The sequence below is a fragment of the Solenopsis invicta genome, chromosome 16 (assembly GCF_016802725.1).
Source record: "Solenopsis invicta isolate M01_SB chromosome 16, UNIL_Sinv_3.0, whole genome shotgun sequence".
Classification (NCBI taxonomy): Eukaryota; Metazoa; Arthropoda; class Insecta; order Hymenoptera; family Formicidae; genus Solenopsis; species Solenopsis invicta.
This window is the reverse complement of record NC_052679.1, coordinates 2,712,638-2,737,899: the sequence shown is the minus strand read 5'-3', so window position 1 is coordinate 2,737,899 and position 25,262 is coordinate 2,712,638. Positions and strand designations below refer to the sequence as shown.

At 36.6% G+C, this 25,262-nt stretch overlaps 4 protein-coding genes and 1 long non-coding RNA gene across 12 annotated transcripts; 3 read left to right on the top strand and 2 right to left on the bottom strand.

Annotated features, from left to right (window-relative positions):
• The first annotated feature begins 42 nt into the window (after positions 1–42).
• On the top strand, positions 43–1,462 carry LOC105202595. 3 transcript variants are annotated; one of them, XM_039458817.1, is made up of 4 exons: positions 43–293; positions 382–454; positions 518–602; positions 939–1,462. In XM_039458817.1, exons 1-4 carry the CDS (start codon positions 80–82, stop codon positions 1,023–1,025), a joined length of 459 nt encoding a protein of 152 aa, XP_039314751.1. In that variant the 5' UTR covers positions 43–79; the 3' UTR covers positions 1,026–1,462. The 3 variants fall into 3 exon arrangements, with proteins under 3 accessions (XP_039314751.1, XP_025987818.1, XP_011169485.1); XM_026132033.2 differs by having other exon boundaries at positions 358–454; positions 973–1,462; XM_011171183.3 differs by having other exon boundaries at positions 358–454.
• A 1,308-nt stretch (positions 1,463–2,770) lies between these two features.
• On the top strand, positions 2,771–7,135 carry LOC105202586. Of its 2 annotated transcripts, none has more exons than XM_026132030.2 (7): positions 2,771–3,143; positions 3,231–4,146; positions 5,036–5,242; positions 5,375–5,381; positions 5,650–5,836; positions 5,987–6,378; positions 6,463–6,672. In XM_026132030.2, exons 2-7 carry the CDS (start codon positions 3,354–3,356, stop codon positions 6,632–6,634), a joined length of 1,758 nt encoding a protein of 585 aa, XP_025987815.1. In that variant the 5' UTR covers positions 2,771–3,143; positions 3,231–3,353; the 3' UTR covers positions 6,635–6,672. The 2 variants fall into 2 exon arrangements, with proteins under 2 accessions (XP_025987815.1, XP_011169477.1); XM_011171175.3 differs by adding an exon at positions 6,849–7,135 and having other exon boundaries at positions 2,779–3,143; positions 5,036–5,381; positions 6,463–6,674.
• A 725-nt stretch (positions 7,136–7,860) lies between these two features.
• LOC105202551 (protein scabrous) lies at positions 7,861–13,001 on the bottom strand. Its single transcript, XM_011171130.3, has 3 exons — positions 11,949–13,001; positions 11,178–11,517; positions 7,861–9,464 (listed from the first exon to the last, which is right to left on the bottom strand). The coding sequence occupies exons 1-3, from the start codon at positions 12,176–12,178 to the stop codon at positions 8,139–8,141; spliced, it is 1,896 nt and encodes a 631-aa protein (XP_011169432.1). The 5' UTR covers positions 12,179–13,001; the 3' UTR covers positions 7,861–8,138.
• On the top strand, positions 9,259–20,646 carry LOC113003262. The gene is made up of 4 exons (XR_005576554.1): positions 9,259–9,481; positions 9,715–9,848; positions 18,949–19,271; positions 19,517–20,646. It is a non-coding gene; the product is annotated as an uncharacterized LOC113003262 (long non-coding RNA).
• LOC105202562 (inositol polyphosphate-4-phosphatase type I A) lies at positions 13,194–24,967 on the bottom strand. Of its 5 annotated transcripts, XM_011171145.3 has the most exons (19): positions 24,542–24,965; positions 24,404–24,465; positions 23,827–24,005; positions 22,213–22,305; positions 19,917–20,072; positions 19,532–19,732; positions 19,094–19,248; positions 18,837–19,009; positions 18,519–18,663; positions 18,296–18,411; positions 18,145–18,231; positions 17,905–18,065; positions 17,509–17,692; positions 16,337–17,415; positions 15,951–16,255; positions 15,652–15,869; positions 15,245–15,564; positions 14,831–15,098; positions 14,343–14,594 (listed from the first exon to the last, which is right to left on the bottom strand). In XM_011171145.3, the coding sequence occupies exons 3-19, from the start codon at positions 23,942–23,944 to the stop codon at positions 14,462–14,464; spliced, it is 3,912 nt and encodes a 1,303-aa protein (XP_011169447.1). In that variant the 5' UTR covers positions 23,945–24,005; positions 24,404–24,465; positions 24,542–24,965; the 3' UTR covers positions 14,343–14,461. The 5 variants fall into 5 exon arrangements, with proteins under 5 accessions (XP_011169442.1, XP_011169447.1, XP_011169456.1 ...); XM_011171140.3 differs by having other exon boundaries at positions 13,194–14,594; positions 24,404–24,965; XM_011171154.3 differs by having other exon boundaries at positions 15,951–16,216; positions 24,404–24,967.
• Positions 24,968–25,262: the final 295 nt, after the last annotated feature.

Sequence of the window (25,262 nt, the reverse complement as noted above, 5' to 3'; positions counted from 1 at the left end):
CTAAATATTATCAACTCTATCAAGCCACTGACATTAGTTACATCTAGAGACAGGCTCTAGCTACATTCATAATTAACAAATGTTGAACGTAACGCACATAGAAGTATCCGGGAGAAGACATATCACGACAATTAACCAAATGCGCGATACCGTTCGAAAATTGGAAAGAAGCTTGAAATGTTCGCGAGATTTGGAAGCTGCTCGATTTCTGCAGTATTCCACCTTGAAATCTCGCGATAAAGTTCTGACAGACGATCTGAAGAAGATTAAAATACGAAACAAGCAAATGTTAAGTGAGTAAAATTTCTTCAATGTTTCTCATTTAGCTAGTAATCTATTTGAAAAATCGCTGTTTAGATTTATTCCGACAAAGTGTTACAGACGTTCAGCTCAGCTCTCTTGACATACTGCCGGAGACCCTGAGGAGAGAAGTGCAGAAAACGTGGCATCAGAAGTAATTTCTTTTAACATTGTACATACCATTTAACAATTTGTATGTTTGTACGTTAAATTTCAGGTACGACGCTCTGTTGTCTCAGAATGAGCAATTGAAAAAACAAATTATTGCTATAGACAGTGCGATGAAACAGAAGCAGAAAGAAGTAAGAGATTTAAGACTTTATTCATTACTATAAATAAAATTACATTAGAATCAAAATATGTATAGAGTAAATTCTAAACTGGACGATAAATATTTTAATGACAAATTTTTTATAATATTTTAAGGTTTATTTTAAAATTTTAATACAAAAATATATTAATTGCATGTTAAGTGATAATTATAATGTGCAATAAAAATTGTATTAAAAATCTATTTTTGTTTATTCGTAATAAATTATTTATATATATATATATATATATATATATATATATATATATATATATATGATTATATATAATTGATTAGTTTTATAATAATAAAAATCCATGTATTGTAGATCGATATGTTGGAACAAAGATTACTCATTGCAGGAAGCATCATAAAGCCTAAAGAAAACACTAAAAAGTTTTGCAGAAGATTCTGATGAATGGAACTTGAAATATATGCGAGACAGATGCACAAAGTAAAAAAATTATTGTAAACTGCAGTCTCTAAACACAAAATAAAATTTTTAAATGAAATAAAATATTTGGATATTTGAAAATTTATCGTTTAAATAAACGAATATATATTTTGAAAGGAACACATGTATATTGAACATATTGTTACAGAATGTTATCCGTCTCCTTCTTTCTGCTTCAAATCCTTTATGCACGTAAAAGTCTGTTTTTTTTTACATACTAAATTTCTCCTCTTTTTTTTTCTTTGTAAATGTCTCTTTATTATTTTGTTCATCAATATACTATAAAATCTCTTGTAATACTGTATTGAAATCTTTTGAAAAATGTTACTCATATTAATTTACATATGTCGATTTGTCCTGAATTTTCGGAAAGCGGCAACATACTCACAAGGGGAGTCCTTGACATGTCACTTACCGATTTTAATACATAATTTTTATGGGTGCGTCCAAGCTTTCCTGCAAACTACTGCAGTACCAAGCTGCAAGTGCGCTATATCGTTTTTGCAGAGTGTGTGAAATTAGTATCTCAAGTGTAAGCATCTCACGATTAAACTGCGTATTAATTAGCATAGTTGCATAGTTCTTAATAAGTTTTAACAACAGTTTTGTCAAATTTACAATAAAAATCGCGGTTTTATGAAATGGGATGCTAACTTCCGACGTCAAATAGCATCTCACCGTATCATGAATTTTTAACGGTGGGAGAGTACAAATCCGTAGAGTTTTGAAGTCTAGATAGGTTCAGTGAATAGTTCTGATAATTAAAATCCAATAATTATAAGTAACTATTATAAGAAATGTACAACAGTGAGATGCTACAGTTCTGGCGAATTACGTCCCCACACACAAGCTCGTGAAGAGTTCTGACAGCTAGCGCACTTCTAATAATTATAAATAATTATTATGAATAAAAAATCAACATGATAGGGAGATGCTGTGACACTGCCGCGAGTTTTGGGCCCCAAAAATATTTTTCCTACAGCTCTCGATATATTAAAGCGCCTTCTGAAGAGTTCCGGTCGACTCCGATATTAGTTAATCAACAAAAAATTAATAACTTCCGAAAAAGCCGATTTTCCGCATATATTGGTGAGATGCTGGTGTTTTTCGAAGAGTTCTGTGAACGAAAAAATATTTTTTCTACAGTTCGCAACATATTGAAGCGCTTTCCGAAGAGTTGCGGTTGATTCCGATATTAGTTAATCAACAAAAAATTAATAACTTCCGAAAAAGATTAGATACGTTTAGAATTAGACAAAAAATATTTTTTTGTACACAGAACTCTTGAATATAAACCAGTGTCTCACCCATATAGGCAAAAATACGTCTCTCACGAAGATAACAATTTTTTTTAATTAATAAATAATTGAATCGACCACAACTCTTCGGAAGGCGCTTTAATATGTTGACAACTGTAGAAAAAATATTTTTTCGTTCACAGAACTCTTCGAAAAAGACCAGCATCTCACCCATATATGCGGAAAATCGGCTATTTCGAAAGTTATTAATTTCGTAATTCGCCATTTAAAATTTTTGTACAGCTCAAAACTCGTGCCAGAACTGTAGCATCTCACTATTGTACATTTCTTATAATAATTACTTATAATTATTGGATTTTAATTATCAGAACTATTCACTGAACTTATCTAGACTTTAAAACTCCACGGAATTTTACTCTCCCACCGTTAAAGATTCAAAATACGGTAAGATACTATTTGACATTGTCGGATGTTAGCATCTCATTTCTTAAAACCGCGATTTTTATAGTAAATTTGACAAAATTATTAATAATTAATAATTAATACGCAGTTTAATCGTGAGATGCTCATACTTGAGATGCTAACTTCGCACACTCGTTTTTGCACACATATTGAACATGTATTGAAGGAAAATATGGTAATACTTAACAAGTATTTCGTTATATAAAAAGTATGTAAGACAATTAAGGGATTTAGTTACAATCTGATTGTGAAAGTAGGCGAGAGATCTGGCTTCCTTATATGAATATCACATTCGCCAGTTTCAACGGCATTAGTATGATACTAGGATCATATCCAGAAACGAGTAAGGAGATTTCTTGTAAGTCAATCTAAATATCTAATCAAATTGACGGATCATCTTGAAATTACATTACCAAAATTATTTCTTTAAAAATATATTTTTCAGGTACATGCAGTGATAAAATTTCTTTTCATCCAGCTTAAAAAAATAAATCAGATTATTCGACAATATTTATTCCACTGATGCATTTAGAATTAATGGACGATTTTTAAAAATTTTAGACAAGAGATGCAATCAGAAAAACTAAATTTGAATAAAAATACAGGTCGGAACTTACGGGAATTGTTAGGAACTGCTTGCATTGTTCTGTTCGTTCCGCTCATTGTGATCACTTTGATTTTTTTATACATCTATCGTCGTTCGGTTGGGATCGTGTTAAGAATCCAATTAAAAAACAAGTTTGCCGGTCTCTTAAAAGGTACAGATTATGTATGGGCCGTTGAAGACACAGTTTCTTTATCCGTTATCAATATCTTGATGATACTGGAGAAGGCTGCGGAAAACTCGAACGCGGGGTTCTTGAAGGATTTTAGTAATCTAGTAAATGATCGCATTGTTTCGAAGGCCGCTGACACGACACTTGAGAAATTATTCTATCTTCGAAGACAGAAATTTGGTTATTATTTTTGGGAAAGAAGCGAGAAGATAAACTTGGAAGACAGGATCAGATGGCTGAATAACTGTGCGGGCGCTAACTGTGATGGGTCCTGCGAGGATGTCTTCAGCGAATCCTTCAGGAAGACTTTGGAAAACGTATACAACAGATCGTTACCCAACGATCACATGGCCGGATGGGAGATTCTCATCGGAAGACGCTGTCTGAAATCCAGATCTGTGGAAGAAGGTTGTTTATCATCTGAAGAATGCTTTAATACTAATACTCGAAAAATTCCCATATTATTTCGCATTCATCATTCCATGGGCGATGGAGTGGCCCTTCTAGGTCTATTACTCAAGACAATCGCCGAGGAAGAGGTAACAAAAGAAATGAGAGTAAAAGTCAAGGGTATTACCTCGGCAGGTGAGACTGTAAATTGAATCTCTAGATCTTTAATAACAGTAATAAGCAATTTCATAATAAATCAATTTAAAAATAATCGGATAAATCCATTTTCGATATAATTCTCGATTTAGAAGTGTGGATTGAAGTCATTATGTGGATAATATCACGAAAACTTCTAAATCAAGTATTTAAACAGCAAATATTGATTTATCATAAAAACGCTTAATATCAGCGCCTATTATTATCGTCGTTTATCGCTTTATAAAATAATACGGAATATAAACATCAAGATTATTCTCAAGTGATATGCTTACTATCAAACAACGATAAAAAAATTTTAATGTTCTTTGAATCATACTTTTTTGTCCATTTCGATGATTTCCAAAGTAAATGTAAGGGACATTATCAAAACCTCTATTATTTAACCGAAATTTAATTTATCAAAAACTGTTATTTAGTTAAGAGTTACAGAATAAGAATTTTTGTTATATCCCCAGTAAACATAAAATCATTACTGCCATGTTATTACGTTATACTTAATAACATGTAACATTTTCAAATATATTTTGTTTTGAATATTTATTGATATATTTAAATATTGATGTACATATTGATATTGTATGCAACGTCAATAAGAACAACTTTGACTATGACTTGGAGATAATGTTTTTAAAATATTTTAATATTTTGAAGAAATCATCTATTAAATAATTATTTTGAAATTCATACAACATTATAATAGTTTAAAATATTTAAATAATATATATAAAATTAATATTTCTAAATATTACTTTAATATATCTTGCTTACTGGGTTATTGTGTCTGTATAACGACATGTAATGATAGCGTTGTTAAAAACTTAAAGAAACGATCTACTGGAGAATGTTTTAAAAGAGATCATTTCAGACTTACGCAATTCGGATTGGAGCTTCCAGAACGAGACGAATATTGTACAATTCTATGAGAAGAAGATCCTTGCCGCATCGATGCATTTTACTTACGTAACGTTCTCACGAGTTGTGCAAGATCTACGAGACTGTTTCCGTGCGTCGTTGAAATTTTCTATTAATGCTACGATCGAATTGTTAAAACCGCAAGCGAAAAAATTTGATCGTACGTGGTTAAATTTTAAAGATATTGTATTAAAACGAATGTACGATAAACTTAAAGAGGTCACACAATTGATGATAATTTTACTATCTTTTCCAAAATTCTTTGTTCAACAACTTGCTACCCAGGACATAGATAAAAAGTACGTTCAGTATACAATACTTAATCCATTTTATTAAAAATAGATCAATTAAGAGATTTTTTCAGATATTTGAATACCTGATCGAGAAATCGCAAAGGAATAGAAAGACTTTGAGAATCTTTAGTTTCGATGATATTTAGAATTGCATAATTTCACAAGAAACAAATTAACTCTGATAAATTATTTAATAATTATTTAATGTATCTGCCTATACATAAGAAATAGATGTTTTAATAAGTTTTGTTATGATAAATGTACGTTTTTTTAGCGCTCTGCATGGTCCACCTCAAACAGGTGAAAAGATAGTATCCTACTGGTTAGAGAACAATGTGACAAACGATAAATCGCAGAATCTTTTGACAAAAATCCGCAAAATAAGAAAGAATACAGCTGCCAAATTTGAGGACATAGTATTAGCAGCTTTTTCTGTTAGTGTGCACAAATATCATTTACGTGTAAGTATAATGTGTAAAATTTTCAAGCAACAAATAAGTCTAAAGACTGAGATATTTTTAAATGTCTAGAAAATTGGGAGATTTTTTTATGCAGTTATTGTATCAATCTGTTTTGGAGTTTTTGAATATAAACATTTATTTTTCTTTTAGATCGGCAAATCAGTTCCCGATGCATTAACAACTATTTTGCCAATAAGAATGTCAAATGAAAATTTAACGTTAGATAACAATTTTTCAATTGGTTTCTTGCGCGTTTGCATCTCCAATGCAAGTGGACAAACGATCAGCGAGCCACATCGGGATTCTCAATTTTTTAAGCGTCTTCAAGACATTTCAAGAGCAAATAACGAGCTCAGAAAGAGTTCAGATGTCTTGCTTAATTTTTGGTTTATGAAGTATTTTTCGGCGCTATTGCCGGTGAAAATTTTAAAGGCTTTGCTTTCAAGTCACAGTACGATGGCGTTTAGCAATATATACGGGCCAGAAAAAATTCGTATTCTAAATAATTCCGTGAGCAACATTGCTTTCTGGATACCAAACAAGTATTATCACTATCTCTTTTTTTACAATTAATTAATGAATAAAATTATTGTGCATTACAGCAATACATAACAATATATTTTCAGAAGCACTACTGCTCTTGGTTTTTCTCTGTTAAGTTATGGAAGCAACTTACACTTGTCTTTAATAGCTGATAAATCAATTGTAAAGGATGGAAAAGCCTTTATGGAGCTTTTAGAAAATACTGTACATGAAATAGATATTGCTTATAATAATATTATACTGACACGCTTATAGAAGCTGTTAGATCTTTCAAAAGAAACACTCATGAAAAAAGGTATGCAATGAAAATTTAGAATTATTTCTACATTTAATTTTTACATTTTGTCTATACGCGCATATAATAAAATATTCAATAATATATTAATATAATTATAACATTATAATGTAATATATGTTATTATTCGTATTTTTAGATATTTGAATTATAAAAGAAATCATATATTTTCAGATATCGGCGTGTTTTATGAAAGGAGAGAGGGACTGAAATATTTTATCTCTTTTACATAATTCTCTTAAAGTGAATGTGTTATAAGTACACATGCACTTGTGTTATAAGTACAAATTGCTGTAATACATTTATTAATACAGTTTTTTACAGAATCATTTTCAGAGATTAATTAATTTAATCTTTTGCATAAATTTATTTAAAACTATATTTTATAAAATTTTTGGATCTATACCATTTTACTTTAGTATGTATACTAGTTAAAGAATTAAAAATTATATTTCTATTGATCAATTTAGTATTAAATAATTTATTTTATTAATTTTAATACGCGCAGTTTGCATAGGCTGGAAATTATAAAAATTATTATTCAGCACTAATGACAATTGAAGGTTTAGTAAAGTCGAAACGTTTTATAATCATTTTTCGTTGATTGATCTTTAACCCGTTTATATCATTGTTTATAAAAATACTTTGTAAATATGTAATCTTAAGGCGGACACAAGACTTATTGCGTGTATTGTATCGTTGCTTATTAAAATTTTAAACAGCGATGCGCACCCGTATTATCGAAATGATACAAAATTGATACAATACACAAATATACAAGTCTATATCTGTATTTAACTATTTTAAATTAAATATAGGTTTATGACACTCAATCCTATTTCTCCGAATACATTCAGCATATAAATAATATATTCATCTAAATATAGATCCAAATTTAGGGTATGGAAGATAAATAGTGGTCGCAATCGCTTATTACTGGTTGTGAAATATTCCCGCCTCTAACAACTGACGTTCTCCATCAATATCGGTAACGATTAACGGATGAAATGTGGGAAATAATTGCAGTGAAATTAATACACATATTGTGGAATGACGTAATAGCATTTATCTTATGTAGTGGCCACAAAAGAACCTGTTTTAAATATTGAGAAATAATATGACAACTACGATCATCTTTTCCCAGTAAATCCTTGGATGTTTTAAATGTAATTTATTTCAACAAAAATTAGTAGACTTTCAATGACTTTTTATTACTATACAAATACAATAAGTAATATACAATAATTCTTCGCATGTTTACAACATTTACTCTATTTGTGCATAATTATACAATGTATTTACATTAAAGTTTTTAAATTACATTTAACTCTTTGGTATTACAAGTGTTCTTGTGATTACGTACGAGATGCACGATTTAAATTACACAGAACGGACTCTACCTCAAATTTTTTTTTTTAGAGTTCATCAATTAGCGTCATTTCGTCAATGCGAATAGCTTCAAGATCAACAGTTTTGCTTCCGTTGCACTGACATCTCGGAAGATGCGACTGCCATCCACTCATTGGTCGTCGATTGGAACCACGTTAAGCCCAAGGTATATCTACCATTGAGATTAGCATGCTGGCAGTGACTGAACCACCATCCACCTCGATAATTGGCCGCACAGTCGGTCGTACTAATGTCCATATCACGATCTTTGGCGCTGAATGCCATGCCATCTTGGTAGGACAATGCGTCGGTCGCGTTGCCCGAATAACCAGATACGTGGAGTCGGTAACCGGTCTCCTCAGAGTCTACCGTGAAGTGCTCGTACTCGGCGCGCCAATACACTCCATAGGTGTCGGTTAGGTCGATCTGCAGCCTGCTACAGTTGTCGCGAGTAAGCCGATGCAACGCCTCGTTGCCGATCCAAAATTCACTGACTGGTGAACCGAAGCCAACTGAATACTCGTTCCAAGTGCGATCAAAGTCAACCGCGCCATCAATTCTGCGGGCCACGACAATCCAGCCGGCGCGGCAGGAGGCCAGCAGAGGTGCGCCGGAACCAGGTGCCAGTAAAGTCAAGCCGTCGCGCTCCTCACAATTTCCCGGAAGGGAATCTACCATGAGACGGTACTGATCCTCTACTTGTTCCAGTTCGTGCGTGACGTTCACCGCCTTGGCCAAATTCCGAGAAAGGTCCAGTCGGCTAAGGGTCTCGTTCAAGGCATCCAGATTCTTCCGTTGCACATCGCTCTTCTCCTGCAGCTGCGACGCACTCACACTCAATGCCTGAACTGCCCGCCGAAGATTACCAAGCTCTTCCCTAGTCAGCGACAACTCGGCCGCCTTCCGCGCCGCATTTATTTCCAGTCTCGCTAGTTCTCGCTTCACCTCGGAGCGATTGGTATAAACGGCTTCCTCGAGTAGGCGAACCGAGTCGTACAGTCGCACTACTGACTCATCCAGCTCGTTCATCGATACTAGATCCCGACTGGCATTGGATACTCTCTTCGAGAGCTCCGTTTGCGCCAGCTCAAGACTTTTCATCCGTTCTTCGAGACGCTCACGGTCCTCGTACACCACCCGCTTCTCCACTATCGCTCGCTTCCGCGCTACCACAGAGATCTTCCGCTCAACGTTACGTAGACGTTCCTCGAAATGAGCGCGATGTGCCAGGGCGCGAGAATAGCTGTGTCTTCGAGCTGATGCAATCTCGTGCGATCCGCTCACTTCATTGCGAAAGATGTCGACCTTATTGTGATGTTCCAGCTTCTGCGGATCCTGCCGTTGATCAGGAAGCGTGGACTCGCATTTCAAGGACTTCAGCTCGATCTGCACCGTGCTTAACTGCAACAAATAAAAAGGTAAGTTTTGCATTCTGTACAGTAAGTGAAAGTCGATTATCTTTTAACATCTGTCTCTGTGACCGAAATCTTTAAAAACCAGACATAATAATGGGAATAATTTTTTGAAACATAAATAAACTTTAAAATTGATTAGTGTGAAACCATTAGTGGATTCTTTGATTTCATGTGAATCTCTTCGTTTCTCAAAACAAATTTTCACCAATTCTCTTTAATCCATCGACTTTTTACAGACGGTCCTTGATTACGTGGTATGCGTGACTACGCGTGTGTGATACACATGCGCTTGTGGAATGCGTGAGAGTAGGGCCACAGCTGTCGACTCGTGCGGCTGCAATCGCCATGCGTGTGTCAAATACCACAGACGGTAAGAATCGAAATTTATACGCGGGATCAAAAACACGTGCAGATGCAAGGTCATAGAATTTCTCTCGTACATCTCCTTTCGGAAAAGAATTCAAAAAATATATATATTAATCTTACATACAAGTTAAAGAATATTAATTTCATATTATCTCATATCATTTTAATATAATTATATAATTTCATATGTTGTTTATATTTTTTTGCAAAACTGAATTAAATGAATACAATGCTTCATTGTCATTGTTTCTTTCCCATGTAAAATATTTTTAAAAAACATTTTATGCCATCGCAAAGTAATTTCGCGAAAGAAGATTGCACGAAAGAAATTTTAATATATAAATTTGCCTCTCTATTTCATTTAATGATTCACTTAACTCACGTTCTTCACAAATCTTATTTTTGAATTTTATTATATTTGACTTTTTATGACGATTGAGAGTTGAAGTTAGAAGCGCAAAGGGCGGTATTTAAGAGGAGAGAGAGGAGGATAGGCTGGTCCGAGAGGCATATGCGTGAGGCCCAACGGAAAGGCCCGTTGCGCGGGCGAAGCGGGAGGGAAAGGGAGGAGGTTGAGAAGCAGCTGCCAAGCGGCAAAACGAGAAACAGGAACCAAGCAGCTGGCCGCCCCGTGCAAGGCGCAGGTGCACCGACCATGCATCCCCCTTTCTTCTTTCTGCCGTAAATACTAAATGGTAGCGGCAGCCGTTATCTACACGGACGCCCGTTGTCCGCGCGCGAGCGGCCGCATGCCGGGCCCTACGGCGTATGTATACGCATACCACGAAATCGATCTCGAACCAATTGTGGGCAAAAAAAAATTGGCCGTGGTTATTGAGCGGCACGCGCGCGCCTAGGAATTCCAACAGAGTCATCGCCAATGCTTTTGGAGACCATACATAATCTACATATCTTTACACGTGAATATATTCCTTTGTAGATTTCATGTGTATTCATATAAAAGAAGAGAGACTGACTCGAAGCAACGCTTAATTATCTGAAACATCTGGCGATTGACCACTGATTTATATAAGACATATCATTACATTTAGCTTTTAAAGTAAAATACTCCAAAAAAATTAACAAATTTATATTCGGATAAGTCGGATATAAATTTTAGTCTCATGAAGAGAATAAATGAAAAGTGAAAGATTGATTGCCAAAGTTCAGTACAGTAAGTAAATATATATATCTCTCTCTCTCCTCTCATTCCACGCCTGGTTTGGCTCACAACTGCGTCGCAAATTGATACCACCTGCCTATCGTCTCCTGTTTCTTTTTTTCTTCGGTATCAGCCTTACTCTCTAACATCTGCGAAAAGAAGGTGATTTACCTGACTGCTAACATCAGCGCAGGAGCGGGACAGGAGGCTGGCGCGTTCCTTGGTCGCAGCGATGTCGAGCCTGATGGTGCCGAGGGTGGCCTCGATCTTGGTGATCCTCCCGCCGAGATCGCGTATGCTCCTGCCGACCTCGGCGACGTCGCCCCTCAACAGGGCGACCTCGCTCCTCATCCTCGAGCGCTCGGCGAGCTCCTCGCTGGCGTTCCGCGTCCTGAGCACCTCGGCGACCTCGCTTTGTAGCTCCGTCACGGCGCTGCCTAGCCATCTCACCCTCAATCGCTCGTTCTTCGCCTCGTTGCCGCTTCCGCCGCGAAGAGCATTCACTTCCTTCCTGCACGTGCGAGGGGGATATGATTATAATATGTTTTTGTGGTGCCCCATCATTAAAACGACCATTTTTTCTTTGCATACGAAAATAAGAACAACAAGGGAACAGCTAAAACCATCGTACTTTGAAAAAAAAAATTTTAATCAAAATACATCTATATTTTTATCTCTTATTATCAAAATAATTTTATATACGTATGTATTAAATTATATTATTATATTATGACGGACCATTTTGCTGTTCACCTAAATTCAAATAGAACTTTTATAAAAAAACTGGCCTGACAGAAGCTTTAGACTCCAATTAATTTCTAAGGCTTCTCGCACTGGCTGACAGTAATTATGCACTTGGTGAGATCCAGTAACATGTGTATTATATTACAATATTATATTACAACGCATGCAGGAAAAACGATGCAGCAAATTGAATCTTACCTCAGTTGTTTTACTTCGTTCCTAAGGACGATGAGTTCCGTGTTCTTCTCCATTGCCTGCTTCAAACTCTCCTCCAAGGCATTATAATCCTCCTGTCGATGATCCAACAGTGCGCTCACTTGCTCCTGCAGTAGCTTAATCGTACTATTGAGATCTTCGTCCGCGCGCGTGCCAGCAATCAACGTGCTCGTGGCGATAATCGCTGATAACAACAACAGTAGATTCGCCATCTCCCTCAAATATCTCTTGAATATCTTCAGTCAAGATCCTCGGGCTCTTTTATATTTTTTAATTTATATATTCCCCTTCGGGGAATGTTTTTTTTTATTTTATAAGTCCTCGAATGCCGTGTGTGTGTTATTTCGTCATTTACACTCACAGATCCTCGGCCTTTACTCGGTAATTAATAAATTTTCTTTTTTTTCCAGATTTAATATTTTATAAACCGTCGCATTTTTTTATATTGGAAAAATATTCCCAAAATCGAGATTCCTTCGAATTTTCTCAATGAGAAATTCTTACGACACCTTATTTAACACGATTGATGAACGTGATTTGCACGCGATTTATCTCCGATTTGTGTCAATGAGATTGTTCAGTCGAGTCGCAAAGTCACATGCGGAGCGGGGATTGTCGCAGTGTGCTTGGCCGGCTCTCGAAAGTCCACTGGCGCGACCGAAACGGTGTACGAGTTTTATATCGGCCCTTGGACAAAGGTCCGCTCGGACCCGGTGTGGAGCAGGTGTTCGGCAACACCAGGCCCTCGCCCAGGTATATATTGTCTCGCGCGCGGCCGTCCGTATCCCCACACACACGCCTGCTATGCGGTCCCTACCCACTCATCCCGAAATGAGTATGAGATCGTAATAGATACGTCGCGTATAAGATCGTGATATGATAAATGTGCAAGTACAGGATATCGGATAATAAGTGTGTCTGGCGAACGGAGCGCGATTTTTAGCTGAAAACTTTTTTTTTCGATAAAAGTTGATTTGAGTTAAACTGTAGAATTAGTAAAATTTTAACTTTATTGTTTTCGTTTAGCATTTTAATAAGTACTTCTCCAGTCAAGATTTTATAAAATTAAGGCTTATCTAAAATTGGATGGATAAAACTTTTGAGGACAAGTTCAAGCCCTGCGCAAGATTGTATTATATGTATTACGAGTGTTTTAAATAGAGGACATGGATTTTTGTTGTGTCGCTTAATTGGAGAAAACGAAAAGAGCAAAAGGCTGGTACGGCATCGGGTAAATTAATAATTTATTGAAAACAATGTCCAACCTGTTGGAGTCTACCATCTATATTTACGGATATGGTAACGCGTTAGTAGAATATTCAATTGGGGTGATGGAAGCTACGTGTCTATGTGTTTGGATTTTTTTTGTATGACAAAAAATGTTGGATATAACACGAAAATTCCCACGCACGCACGGACGCGTGTGAAAATAACGTTTTTCCGTTAAATACAACGTCGTTCGTTTCCAGAATAACGTTTATAAGATATCTCACGATATCTTCTAAATCGATGCTAACGATGCTAATCATTATCGGATATTCCATGAGTAATAATATGGCAGAAAATGGCACCGAGCTAATTATTCCTGTAAAGGCGAATCGATTCAACACAGTAGATTCGATTAGATATAACAGAGAGCTTTTGCAATATCGTGTTTTGAACATGATAAACTCTAAAAATCACGTGCAACGGAAATGACGATAACTCGTGATTTATTTGCAGCCTTTGCGAAATATACTTGTATCAAGCGCGCAAATTTAGCGTTTACGGTATCCGCAGTACGATGTTGCAAAAACTCGCCAACAATCGCGGGTAGGAGTGAAGGGTGAATTGGATCAACATCAAAAACTCGCACCATAGAAACAGCGATACGACCAGAAAAACACAACAAAAGAGATTTCCAAAAGATATGGAAGCAAGTGTAGAAGCGAACAGGCAAATGAGTTTTTATCCTGATTCGATTCACCCTGCAATTCCGGCCAGCCCCATTACAATACATATTACGTAAATAATTTGCCGCTTACTATTTCGCGGCACCGAGCTCGCGTCAACTCTACGTTGCAAATCTAGGCAATAATGCACTTAAATGTTGCTCTGAGGGAGGGGGAGGGGCGTAGCTACGGTTCTTATGCTCGAAAACAAAATATATGAATTTCTATATACAACCAACAATTACTTGAATCTCAGAACGTGCAAATAAAAAAAATCTCAACGAAAAAAGATTAGAAAGTTAATGCAGAAGCTCTTTCTTTTTGTTATCATATTGCTACGTCCCTGGTAGGCATTTCATATGCCTAACACGTGCCAGTCGCGTGTATCCCCAATAAATTCTCTAAAGAACTACGTCGAACGCATCTCGGCGTTCAGCATCCGCTATTCTGTAACAAGTACTACATACTTAGCACATACTACGGAAGTTAATCCGCGATTACACAGCCAGAGAGTCAAACTTAATTTCGTGCAATGTGCGTACGTAACGCTAATTGGATTCCTCCTTAAGTCTGGGCAGATCCGTATGTGCCGGTCGGCGGCCGGTAGAGTCTGGGCAACGTCAGAATCTGCAAGCTGTTGAATGCGTATTTGCGCACACCAATGTTCTTCCATGTGTTCTCTCGGCGACAGCCCTCACTGAAATAGAAGGAAACAATGCGTTTGTCAGACAATTCAAAATTTACGAAACATTCCCTCATTAATATTAAATAAGAAATTTAAAATACGTTCTTAATTTTTGAAAGATATTTATAATTTTTTAAATTATTTTGAGGGCACAACAAATTATTTGACATACTACGAGAGTAGAAATTATTCTTAAAAAATATAATAAATAAAATTAATATTTATCTTTTTCTTTCTTTCGCGCTTACCTTCGCATACAGTCAAGAGCCCTCATGTACTCGTGTTCAGCCAAGTGATATTCCGACGATAATATATTGACTTGTTCAAGAGTGATCGACATACCGGTTCGATCTTTCGCGCTTTTGCAGCTGGTAAATCTCAAACCGCGCATTCTTCGGCAAATTTGTGAGGACAATTGCAAAATTTCTACGTTCTTATTAACTTTCTCTTGCACACATGTCTTTAAATTGGTCATCATGTCCGATAATGTGTGGCCCAAAATTGACCTAGCGGCAACTGAAATGAAAGGATACATTAATTTTAGAATTTGTCAATAAGAAAAAAATCTAAAAGACGTTCAAAGAAATTATTTTAAAGTCTAAATTTTCTTAAACGTTTCATAGATTTTTGCGCCTTTAAAATAAGTTTAGTTCTATACTCACAACGCGTAGATGTAGGTTCAGTCGGTAGATTCAGCTTCTTAAATCTCAAATAATATTCGTTCAATCTATCAAAGTTATCCATATTACTTTTCTCTTGTGGCTTCGTGGTGCCGAGGCTCTCGGCTAAGGAAGCCATCTCGTTAATACCGACGTTGAAAAACACCGGAGTCACGTTGAACGACAACGTTTGTCTCGAGGAGGGCACTAATGGCAAGAGAGAGTAAATCGTATCTGGAACCGGGAGTATCACCGTCAGTGCACTTCGCGAGCCTACTACGCGCGGTACAGGAAGCTGGAGCACGTTGGACTTTCCTTCGACTCTGCAAAAATAACGTTCGTATTTAGATTTAAATTTCTTTTTAAATACATAATTAAATCAAAAAATTTTTTAATAAATAAAACTATACCTGGGTTGAATACCACATCTGGACAGAGTGAATGTGACGGTATGCGTGTCTTCGACCGCGACGGCCATGTCGCCCCACATGTCTATCTCGTCTCCGTAATAGCTAAGAAGGCCTTCGAAGGAGACCAATGGTCCCAGAGTTGTGAGTATTAGTAGAAACATCGGGTCGGGTCGTTGGCACCATAGTTTCGCCATTATGCCGGTTACTAAGGCAGTTAGCTAAAATTTTACAAGGTTATATTCCTAGATGTTCTTATACATATATTCCTATTAAGCTGAATAATACGGTGAGAAGCTCACCGCCTGACTGAAGCAAACGTCTCTTCTATACCGAACGTTGCACACGCGCTGCGCTGTTTTCGAATCCTCCTGTACGCGAAATACGGAGTGCGTCAGTCTGGCAGTTTTCAGTAAACCGTCCATGGCTTGCCGCAGCTTCTTCATGCTTGGCCTAAGTTCGCTCGTCCAATCGACGATCGACGCAAAGTCTAAGCCTTCGGTAAACTTGTTCCTCTGTCCTGAATTACTTTTTATCACGCGCGTCATCGAATCGACCGCTTGGCACACTTCATTGGAAGACGAGTTACGATAAGTATCGGTTATCCCTAACATTTCAAAACATGCATTACATTGTAGGTTTTCATTATGTTTTTAATAACATCATCGTATAAAAACAATTTTCTTACCTTCCTTTGCCTTGGAAAGCGCCGGTTTTTCTATTCCCGGGCTAGACTGAAGTCGCTCGTTTGACTCTTCCAGCAATTTGTTCGATTCCTCGCATTTGATACCGTTCTTTGGCTGAATTGTAACGACCTCAACGTTATGCCGGTTGCTCGGCAAGCAACCCCCTTTCAAACTCTGCGTTCTGCCCATGCTACCTTTGTTACGCAATCGTACGGCCGGACTGCTGCATCTACCGCAGAGAAACTTTACTTTTGATACGAGACACATGACGCTCGCCTCAATATTTAACTGAGTGAGATCCCACGGTTCCGGTTCGTCTGTAGGTTTATAATAATTTGCAGATGGCGAATTGCACATCTTCTGAGTGTCTAAGAAACGTTTACACGGATCAGTCTCATTCTTCAAATCTTCCTTCTCGTCGTCGTAGCCTTCTTTTTTTTCGTTGTCATGGTTTCGCTGAATACTTTCGTCAGTATCCGCTTCTGCCTGTTTAAGATCATCCTCCACGTCCGGAAATATTACGAAATTCTCTTCTTCGCTCTCGCCAGTATTATTGTTGGGTATTTCGTTTTTCGAGTATGCTATGGAAGCATACTGACCATTTCTAATGCCGTTTTTCGACCATATGTCCTGCACGCACTCGGGAGTGTCAGGCGTGACGAAATCATCAAAGTCAGGACTCTTCAAATCGAAGTTCAGCTGTTGTGTAATGCGTTTAAAAGGTGACAAGGATTGATTGATTTTAAAATCCAGTGTCAAAGTGTCGTCCGAAGACGTGGTTGAGTTGTCCTGGACCTTCGCGACTTTGTACTCTTCCAAAAACGTTAAAGCCTCTTCTACCAAGCCGGGATCCCAGAGACTAAGTAAGATCCTGGTCTTTGTGATCATATCCTCGCATATCGGTAACATGCCACTCGTTTGCTTCTCCTTGGCAAGTTTCATCAAGGATCTCATTGCTTCTACAACGTCCCGGCGTAATTGTTTGATCGCTTGGATTGCATCGTGCGCCATAGTGATTTTTGATGTTCCCTGATAAAGTTGATTACTTCGCATAGGCGACTCCTTCAGTGCCTGCACCAATCTACAAAACATTAAAAATCATTAATGTAATTTATATACTTAAATCATTTGATATAAGACAATAAATTTGAATAAGAAAATATACATCGTATACCTTATGAGTCCGCCGTTTTTGCTTTTATGGGAATGCGCGGTAAACGCTCCTACGCTAATAAAATCATAAAATCCGCACTTATTCAACGTATCGTTGTGGACCCACATTCGTTGAAGGTGTAAATTCAAAGGCGCAAATTCGAGAGTGCGGTCGTTCTTTCGCGACGACTGCTTGAAATAACTCCCTGAAATTCGAATCGTTAAACAATATTAAATTTTTTTTAGAAACGGGTTAAAGCTTTTTTTTCACTGATACATTTAATTATTTATTATGAATTACTAAATATTAGAACATTAGATTTTTAAAAATGGGTCAGAGTTCATTTTCTTTCATTGTATATGCATATATTGAATTGTTTATTACGAAATAAACATGTGTGGATGTCGACATGCTCACCTTTGTAGGCGGCTAAGTTTTCTTTGGCTTGAGAATACAAATGTAACAAGTGAAGATGACGGTCAAGCAATTCGACTTGCTTCGTGTGCCAAGGTTCCCTCAATTCTCCCATTCCGGCTACCTCTTGTAATAATTCTTTTTCCTCCTGTATCCAAATACCCCTGCAATTTATCACTACGTTATTTACTAGGCGCAATTTCGCGTTAACCTTTTTTATAACGTAAGATGAAATATGCTCACAGCAAATGTTGCGGAAATTGAAAACAGAGTTTACTCTCCGCCATAATCTCATGTACACATATGTCACCCCCTAATCCGGAGTGAAATCTATAACGAGAATCGATGACGATTATAAAATACATTACGTCAATTCGTTAGCGTGAAACCTTACCTGTAAGTCTGCACGAATGGATTTGCAAAGAGAAGCTTTAACTGGCCTTGATACGGGAACTTAATTTTCGTCCCTAATCTCGGAGGTAACGACTGCGAGCGTCTGTGCGAAGGCAGCTAAAAAAAGTTACAAATATATCAATAAGAATGAAATATCTACATCTGTATAATAACGATTTAATGGCAAATCTGTCTAAAAACACTGATTGCATTTAATTTTTTACTTGTTGGTTGTTATTAGTGTATACTGCATTTCGCGACGGTGTGCTCTCTGTGCTATTCCCTTTATCCTCAGCTTCCAGATTCCACACGTTAATCGTTAAAAATCCGACTGTCGTTGTTTTCGCTGACTTTAACGGTATCCTTAATCTGAAAGAATCAAAGAAAAAGAACAATTGGGTATAACCGAAAAATAATACATTGTCTTAAATATCTAAAATTTTTAAATTAAAAACTAATGTCTAATTTTTAATTTGAATGTTTTATATTTCTTTACGGAATCTTCAATTTTATCTAACAACGAAAATTCAAATTAGAATTACCTAGGCGTGTCTTGCACCGTACTGAATGTCACTACCGCGCTTCCGATTGGAGTTGCGGTTTGGCTGACTCTTTCTCTGACGTCGTACGCGGTTATTCTGATTTTTGTTTCAGTGGTCAACCCGTCGCTAGCTCGAAAGCTTACAGTAGTTAAAAAATTTGGATTACTACTTCGCTGAAACAAGTACAAAGAGATACTCTTATAGAATTTTTGCTCAACTTTAAAGAGAGATATTTTTTGAAAATTTTCGATAATTACGTCTACGACTTCCGTTCGTGCATATTTAATCCAAGTTTTGGAAGATTTCGACTGTACATCTATTTCTAAGACGGGAGTGGGTGGTCGGCCATGTCCATCGCACAACAGATTGTCACAGGCTAATGATATCTCGCACATTGGCACTTCCGCCGGATCTGAGAAACAGCATGTTCGGCATGTAAGAAAAGAATAATGTGGGCCAAATTTTTTTACTTACTATGCTTCACGCACCATAAGGTGTGAATAGTGATCTAGCAAAATATAATTTTACTTTAAAAATTAAATAAACTATAGCTTTGAATAAATATAGCAAAATTGTATCCTATAAAAGGAAGCCAATAATAATCAATATACTAAAGATTGAAATTGTGAACTCCATGTAAAGAAAAGCTTGTAATTCTGAAAATTGTATTTTTGTTAAAGTAGGTATATTCGCACCTGTGAAGGTCCCGCGCTGCAACCGCAACATCTGTATGTCGGTGTCGTGCTTGTGCCCACTGAAGGCCTCGATGCGCTGGCGCAACGATAACAACTGGCTCCGCATGCACTCGTAGCTGGCCAGTTGCAGCGCCTGCAACCAACTGTCCCGTTCCTCGGCTGTATTCGCGCCTAACTGTTGAAATAAGCCTCCGTCGAAAACTGCAACATTTTTTCAATGTTCTTTTGGACGTCGCCTCACATGCTACGTGAAAGCGGAGAAAACGTGCTTGCATGCAGACGACGGCAGATGCGTCGTCGATGTACTCTTCGGTAACAATGCACCAAGGAAGATAATGGAAGAAAGAAAGAAAAATACAGAAGCTGCACGGAGGATGATACTTACCTATGCTGAATCCGTAAGGGACGTTGGTGCTGGACGGATCCACGCGTACCGTACACTGCTCCAGGATGATCACCCCCAGCGGCTCCGACCACTGCTCCCGCGATTTGAAATAGAACAGAAGATTGCCTCGCAGTCTGCACCATCGTTCGAGACTTACTGCACAAGAGAAGCAGAGCAGCAGCGGCTTAAGCGCGGCCGTTCGTACGCTGGGAGATTAAAGAGGGGAGTTTTTGTGCGTGATAACAAGCAGCAGAAGAGGCAAGGAAGACGAAGGGAAGGAAGAGGAGGAGGAGGACGACAGCTGTCGCGTTTGGTCCCTTGCGGACTGATTAGCAATGATGATCAGGTTCTTCGAAAGAGCATATCAGTCGCGACGAAACAATCATTAAAAATGATAACGTAGGACTGGAGGAGCAGAGCTCCAACTAAATATCTGTCAGTTTAATTGTTTAATATACCGCGTCCGCAAATACTGGTTAGCGTGGCAAGATAATATTTTGCTAGAGATAATTTTTTTTTCTAGAAAAGATGTGAGAAAGTGAACGAGTTTTCTCGTGAGACCGATTGACCTTATCATTCCGTCACTATATCGCTGCGTCCTTGATCTCTCCCCTTCTCATCCCCTTCGTTAAGATCAATGCAATCTTGAACTACAGTTTACAATATAAGCATACAAGATTCTTGTAAGCTGTAAACATATGCTGTAAAATGCATGAATATACATGTATATTAAAAAATGTGTTTTGCTTATTCATCTATTGAAGTTCAAGAGGACATGTACATACATCTAGATAAGTCAAAATGAGATCTTTGTGAATTTTTTTGTGAAAAAACGGAAAGAGATAGAAAAATATTTATTTCAATGTAAGGGTTATTCTTTTCTCTATTTGACATTTAAATTTTATTGAAAAATTTTAACTAGCTATTTTATTTAAATATAATATTTCGAAAAAAATGTCAAGCACCAGTTTTAATCTTATAAAATATGTGTCATTTTGCACGGAAAGAAATGACTCAGAAATATCAGTTAAATGTCAATAGCTAGTTCGAATTTTTGTCATTGTTAAAAATTAGCTATTAAAAATAAAATACATTTATTACGAGATACAATTTTAATAGTTACGTACATTTGATTCTAGCAGCGAATATTTTTTGCTGCAGCTAAATTACACAAAACTACAATTTAATAATTGAGCTTCGACAGCGACGACATTAACTATCTCTATTTTAAGAACATCTTAGCTGCGATGGATATACTTTAGTTAATTAAAGCGTGTATCTGATGAGTTCTGTGAAAGCAACAATAATCACCGTAAATGCTATTTTTAAAGAACAACATGATTTAGAAAAACTTGAATAGCAACTTGAATAGCCATTTTATATACATTTTTTAATAAAATTTAATGTCAAATAAACAAAAATATTATATGATTTTCACAATGGAATTTACATGACTTCTCTTTTTTCGTTCTTTTTTTCACAAAAAATTCACAAAATTTAGACCTCATCTAATTGTATAAGTTTTAAAGCGATGAATGTTTCGTGACGTGAATATTTGTAGATTGAATTATTACAAATTTTCGTCATTCTTATAGTTTTCTATTGGAAAACACACACAGCATGCAAAGCATTCCATTATAGGTACATGCAATTATCTCTCGATTTACCAAAAGCGTTCTTTGTAGTTTACCAAGCAAATTCCTTACTTTATTAACTTTTTTAACAAAAGAGCAATTGTATAATATATATTGTACATATATATTATACTTAAATATTAATTAATAGTGTAAATAGTAAGACAGATCACTGTAAAAATTTATTAATGTTGAATTGTTTTCGCTTTTATCATAAATCAAAGTTTCGATTTTATAGTAAACAGAGGATCGTGCACTCAGTAATAAATACATTTCATGCAAACATTATATGTTAAGTAGCAAAAGAGCCAAATTAATAATTTTAGTTTAAAAAAAATTCGGCGTATTTAATGAGAGAAAGCAGAGGTGTTAAAGTTTCGATATTCATTTGTTAGATCCAATTCTTTTCCTCATCCAATCTTAGTCTGAATATACAACAGTTTAAACGCGAAACGAATCTTACTAAAGCGTGCGTCGAATCACTTTCTTGCAGGTGTCTTTTGTTAAGTGTCGAAGGAAACGTCCACACACGTTAATCGAGATTAGTCGAGCCGTCAAAGAGCGTGTTAATCACGTTAAAAAAATCATGATGTGAGAGCGTGAGATGGATTCCAATAGGTACGTATTATATATTATAGCAGAATGCACTCGGGCATATGTACCTTTGCTCGCGCCGGCAGTAACGCAATTGAGATCTCGTAGACTCTTATGCGACCTCCGTTTCTGATTTTTGTTCTGAAGTTTTTTACCTGTACCTGAAAATTGTACGAGATGCTGATAGCCGCCACAATGACATCCTAACAAAGTAAAAAGAAAAGGAGAAAGAGCAGCGAGTGACCTAATTTATCTTTGTAATTATGTCAGGGCTTATATCGATTTACTGTCGATTACATGGTTCTGCGAATATCTTTGTTATCAGTTCATTAATATCCTGTCCATATGAATGATTATTTTTATCACTCATGATAATGGAAAGAAGCGATAAAGCATCCTATTTTCACGGTCATGCGATTCTATTTTTTGCATCATGATGATATCAGATTATCTCCCAATTAGGCGTGAGATGGAATTTCATTCTGTTAAAATATTTGAGTAATATTCAGATATTGTTTTAGTAACTTCTTACTTTGACACTTTAGTATTTAAATAGCTGGATAAACTCTGGAGAATACACGGTTTTAAAATAAGCGAATAGACTCGTTCTATACTCGATATCTTCCCGAGGTTTCTATTGCTGACGTCATTCGATGTATGACAAAACAAATATTCTGCTTCGTGCAAAGCCATGCCGTAACACGAAAGACCAGAGAAACGGGATAAATTATCAGAGACTTTCCGCTGCTGTCGCAGAGTATTAGGCAATTTGAATGGGATAATTCGTGGCAACCAATAAAGTCTATTTCGTGCAATATATTTTGTCATGTTTGTCTTAACGTAACATTTATAATAATAAATCGCTAAGAATATATGAATTTAAATATCAAACAGATCACACAGAAAAAAACGGTAGTATCAAAATTAACTAATATATATTTTAGTTAATCATTATGTTCCATGTATAAGACATTATATTCTTGCTTATACATGAAATGATGATAATCTTGCTTTTGTGTAACTTAATCTTCTTTAAAGGATTGAATAATTTTATATTTCAACAAAATGTTAAAATGTTTCTTCATATTTGGAACACATCTTACATTTTTATTTCAATATTGCAATAGTCATCTAAAGCTACACATTATTTTGATAATAATATTAATAATTTAATTCTTGAAGATAATTCTTCAATAGAAGATAAATCTTCTAATATTTTTTCTCTCAACATAAAAATTACTATTGAATAATGAGAATATAACTTTTCCTGGTGAAATAATACAAAATTCTTAATGCAAGTTATGCCTGTTTGACGTTATATAATCTTACTTCCACATCTAACATTTCATAAATAGATTCTCAAAACAAGTTCTTTTCTTTCATGCAATCAATGGATCTAAAAAGACTTCAAGCAACATTGATAAACATTTTTCTTCTAAAGGCTTGGAACAAATGCAGCAGTTGTTTTTTCATTCGTAACACATTCAACAATTTGAATGGCATAAATTTTCTAAGGGTCTACATTAAATGTCAAACGAAGAATTTTTTGTTTATTATCAAGCCTTGAACAAATGTAAAAAAGGGGGATAATCATGCATATCTATCTTATTTGCCAAGACAAATTCCATCCTATAATTTAAAAAGGTATCTATTGCGCTGATAAACACTCTCCAAGAACTCACTTTCTGTCCTGCGAAAGAAGCCTTCCTGCCGTTCTCTCACATACAGGATTCCCTCCTTCTCGAATTTCTGCGAAGGCTGTGTAGCCAGAGTCAGTAACTCCTGCTTATTGAATCTCATCTTGGGCAGGCGATCAAGCCGACATATTTACAGTTTCTGCTGTTTACTTGTCTCTTATATACTGGAAGTTGAAGCATGCAAAGGTTTTTAGATATCATGACCTCCATCCTGCTCAAATGTCTGGTGATGCGACTGTTGCACATCAATCTTGAGAGTTAATAACTCTTCTCTTTTGTTAATTTAATTTCTTATTTTGTATTTAATTTACAAACATTAACACGAGTTGGTTCTTCATATGTGGAACACATCTTACATGTTTCTAATAGTTTATAACAATAATAAACCTAAACATGAATGATATATTTTTGATGTAACATTGTGCTGTGAGAATTTTAATAAACATTTCTATTTTTAATTAAATTAATCAGTAAGTTATATTTTGATTAACCAGGGAAAATGATGGGAAATTCTTTCTTATGGAAAACAAGGACTCACGGAAAGAGGAGGGAAAAGACATACCATTTTTACAGATGGGTCACTGCTCGCGGTCCTTCTCGCTGCCATCGGCATTGCGACACGTTCTAAAAGATCAAAACACGACTAGAAGACGGCACGGCCGGCGGCGACATCGGGAGATCGCTCTGTTCGCTCACTCACGCGACGCTGGTTGAACGCTGAATTCAATAGAGACGGGGAATCCGAGATGTCCAGGCTCGCCCGTTCACGCGGGTAACCGTTTGCTGGCGCATCAGGAAATTCCTGTCAAAAATCAGACGTGTCTCGTACCGCTGTTCCCCGTAGGCAGCTCATCACAGTCACGTTATCGGTGTAGATCAATCTCAAGCCGATGACGGGACGCACGTGCGACATGGAGAACGAATCGGATCGTGCGGACGGCGCGGTACGTTCGCGCGGCGACGTTTAACGCGTCGCGGGCGAGACGCTAAGGCGCAGCGTGAAAGGCAAACATAGCATCAAGCAGCGTCAACAGCGTCAAGACTGACGGGACTGGGAACAGTGAGAACAACGGGCATCGCGGCGAGCGGCGCGGCGACACCGAGGGGCGATAAGACCCGCGGCGATTGGGTGGTCTCGTTCCCCTCGCTACCTTGCGCTACCTTTCAGACACGCTGGCGTCATCCACCGACTGATGACGGAAGTCGACAGATCGACAGATCGAATACCGATAATTTAAAAATAATTTGACGTTAAAAATTGATAAAAATAAAAAAATTGAAGAGATATATATTATATGTATGTATAAAAAATCGATTAATCATTTTATTTTTGTTTTATTATTTTATACTCTGTACACACACCATTGTTTTTTAACATCTTAAATTAATTTAATTGCATGAGTACAAAACTCAATTAAAAT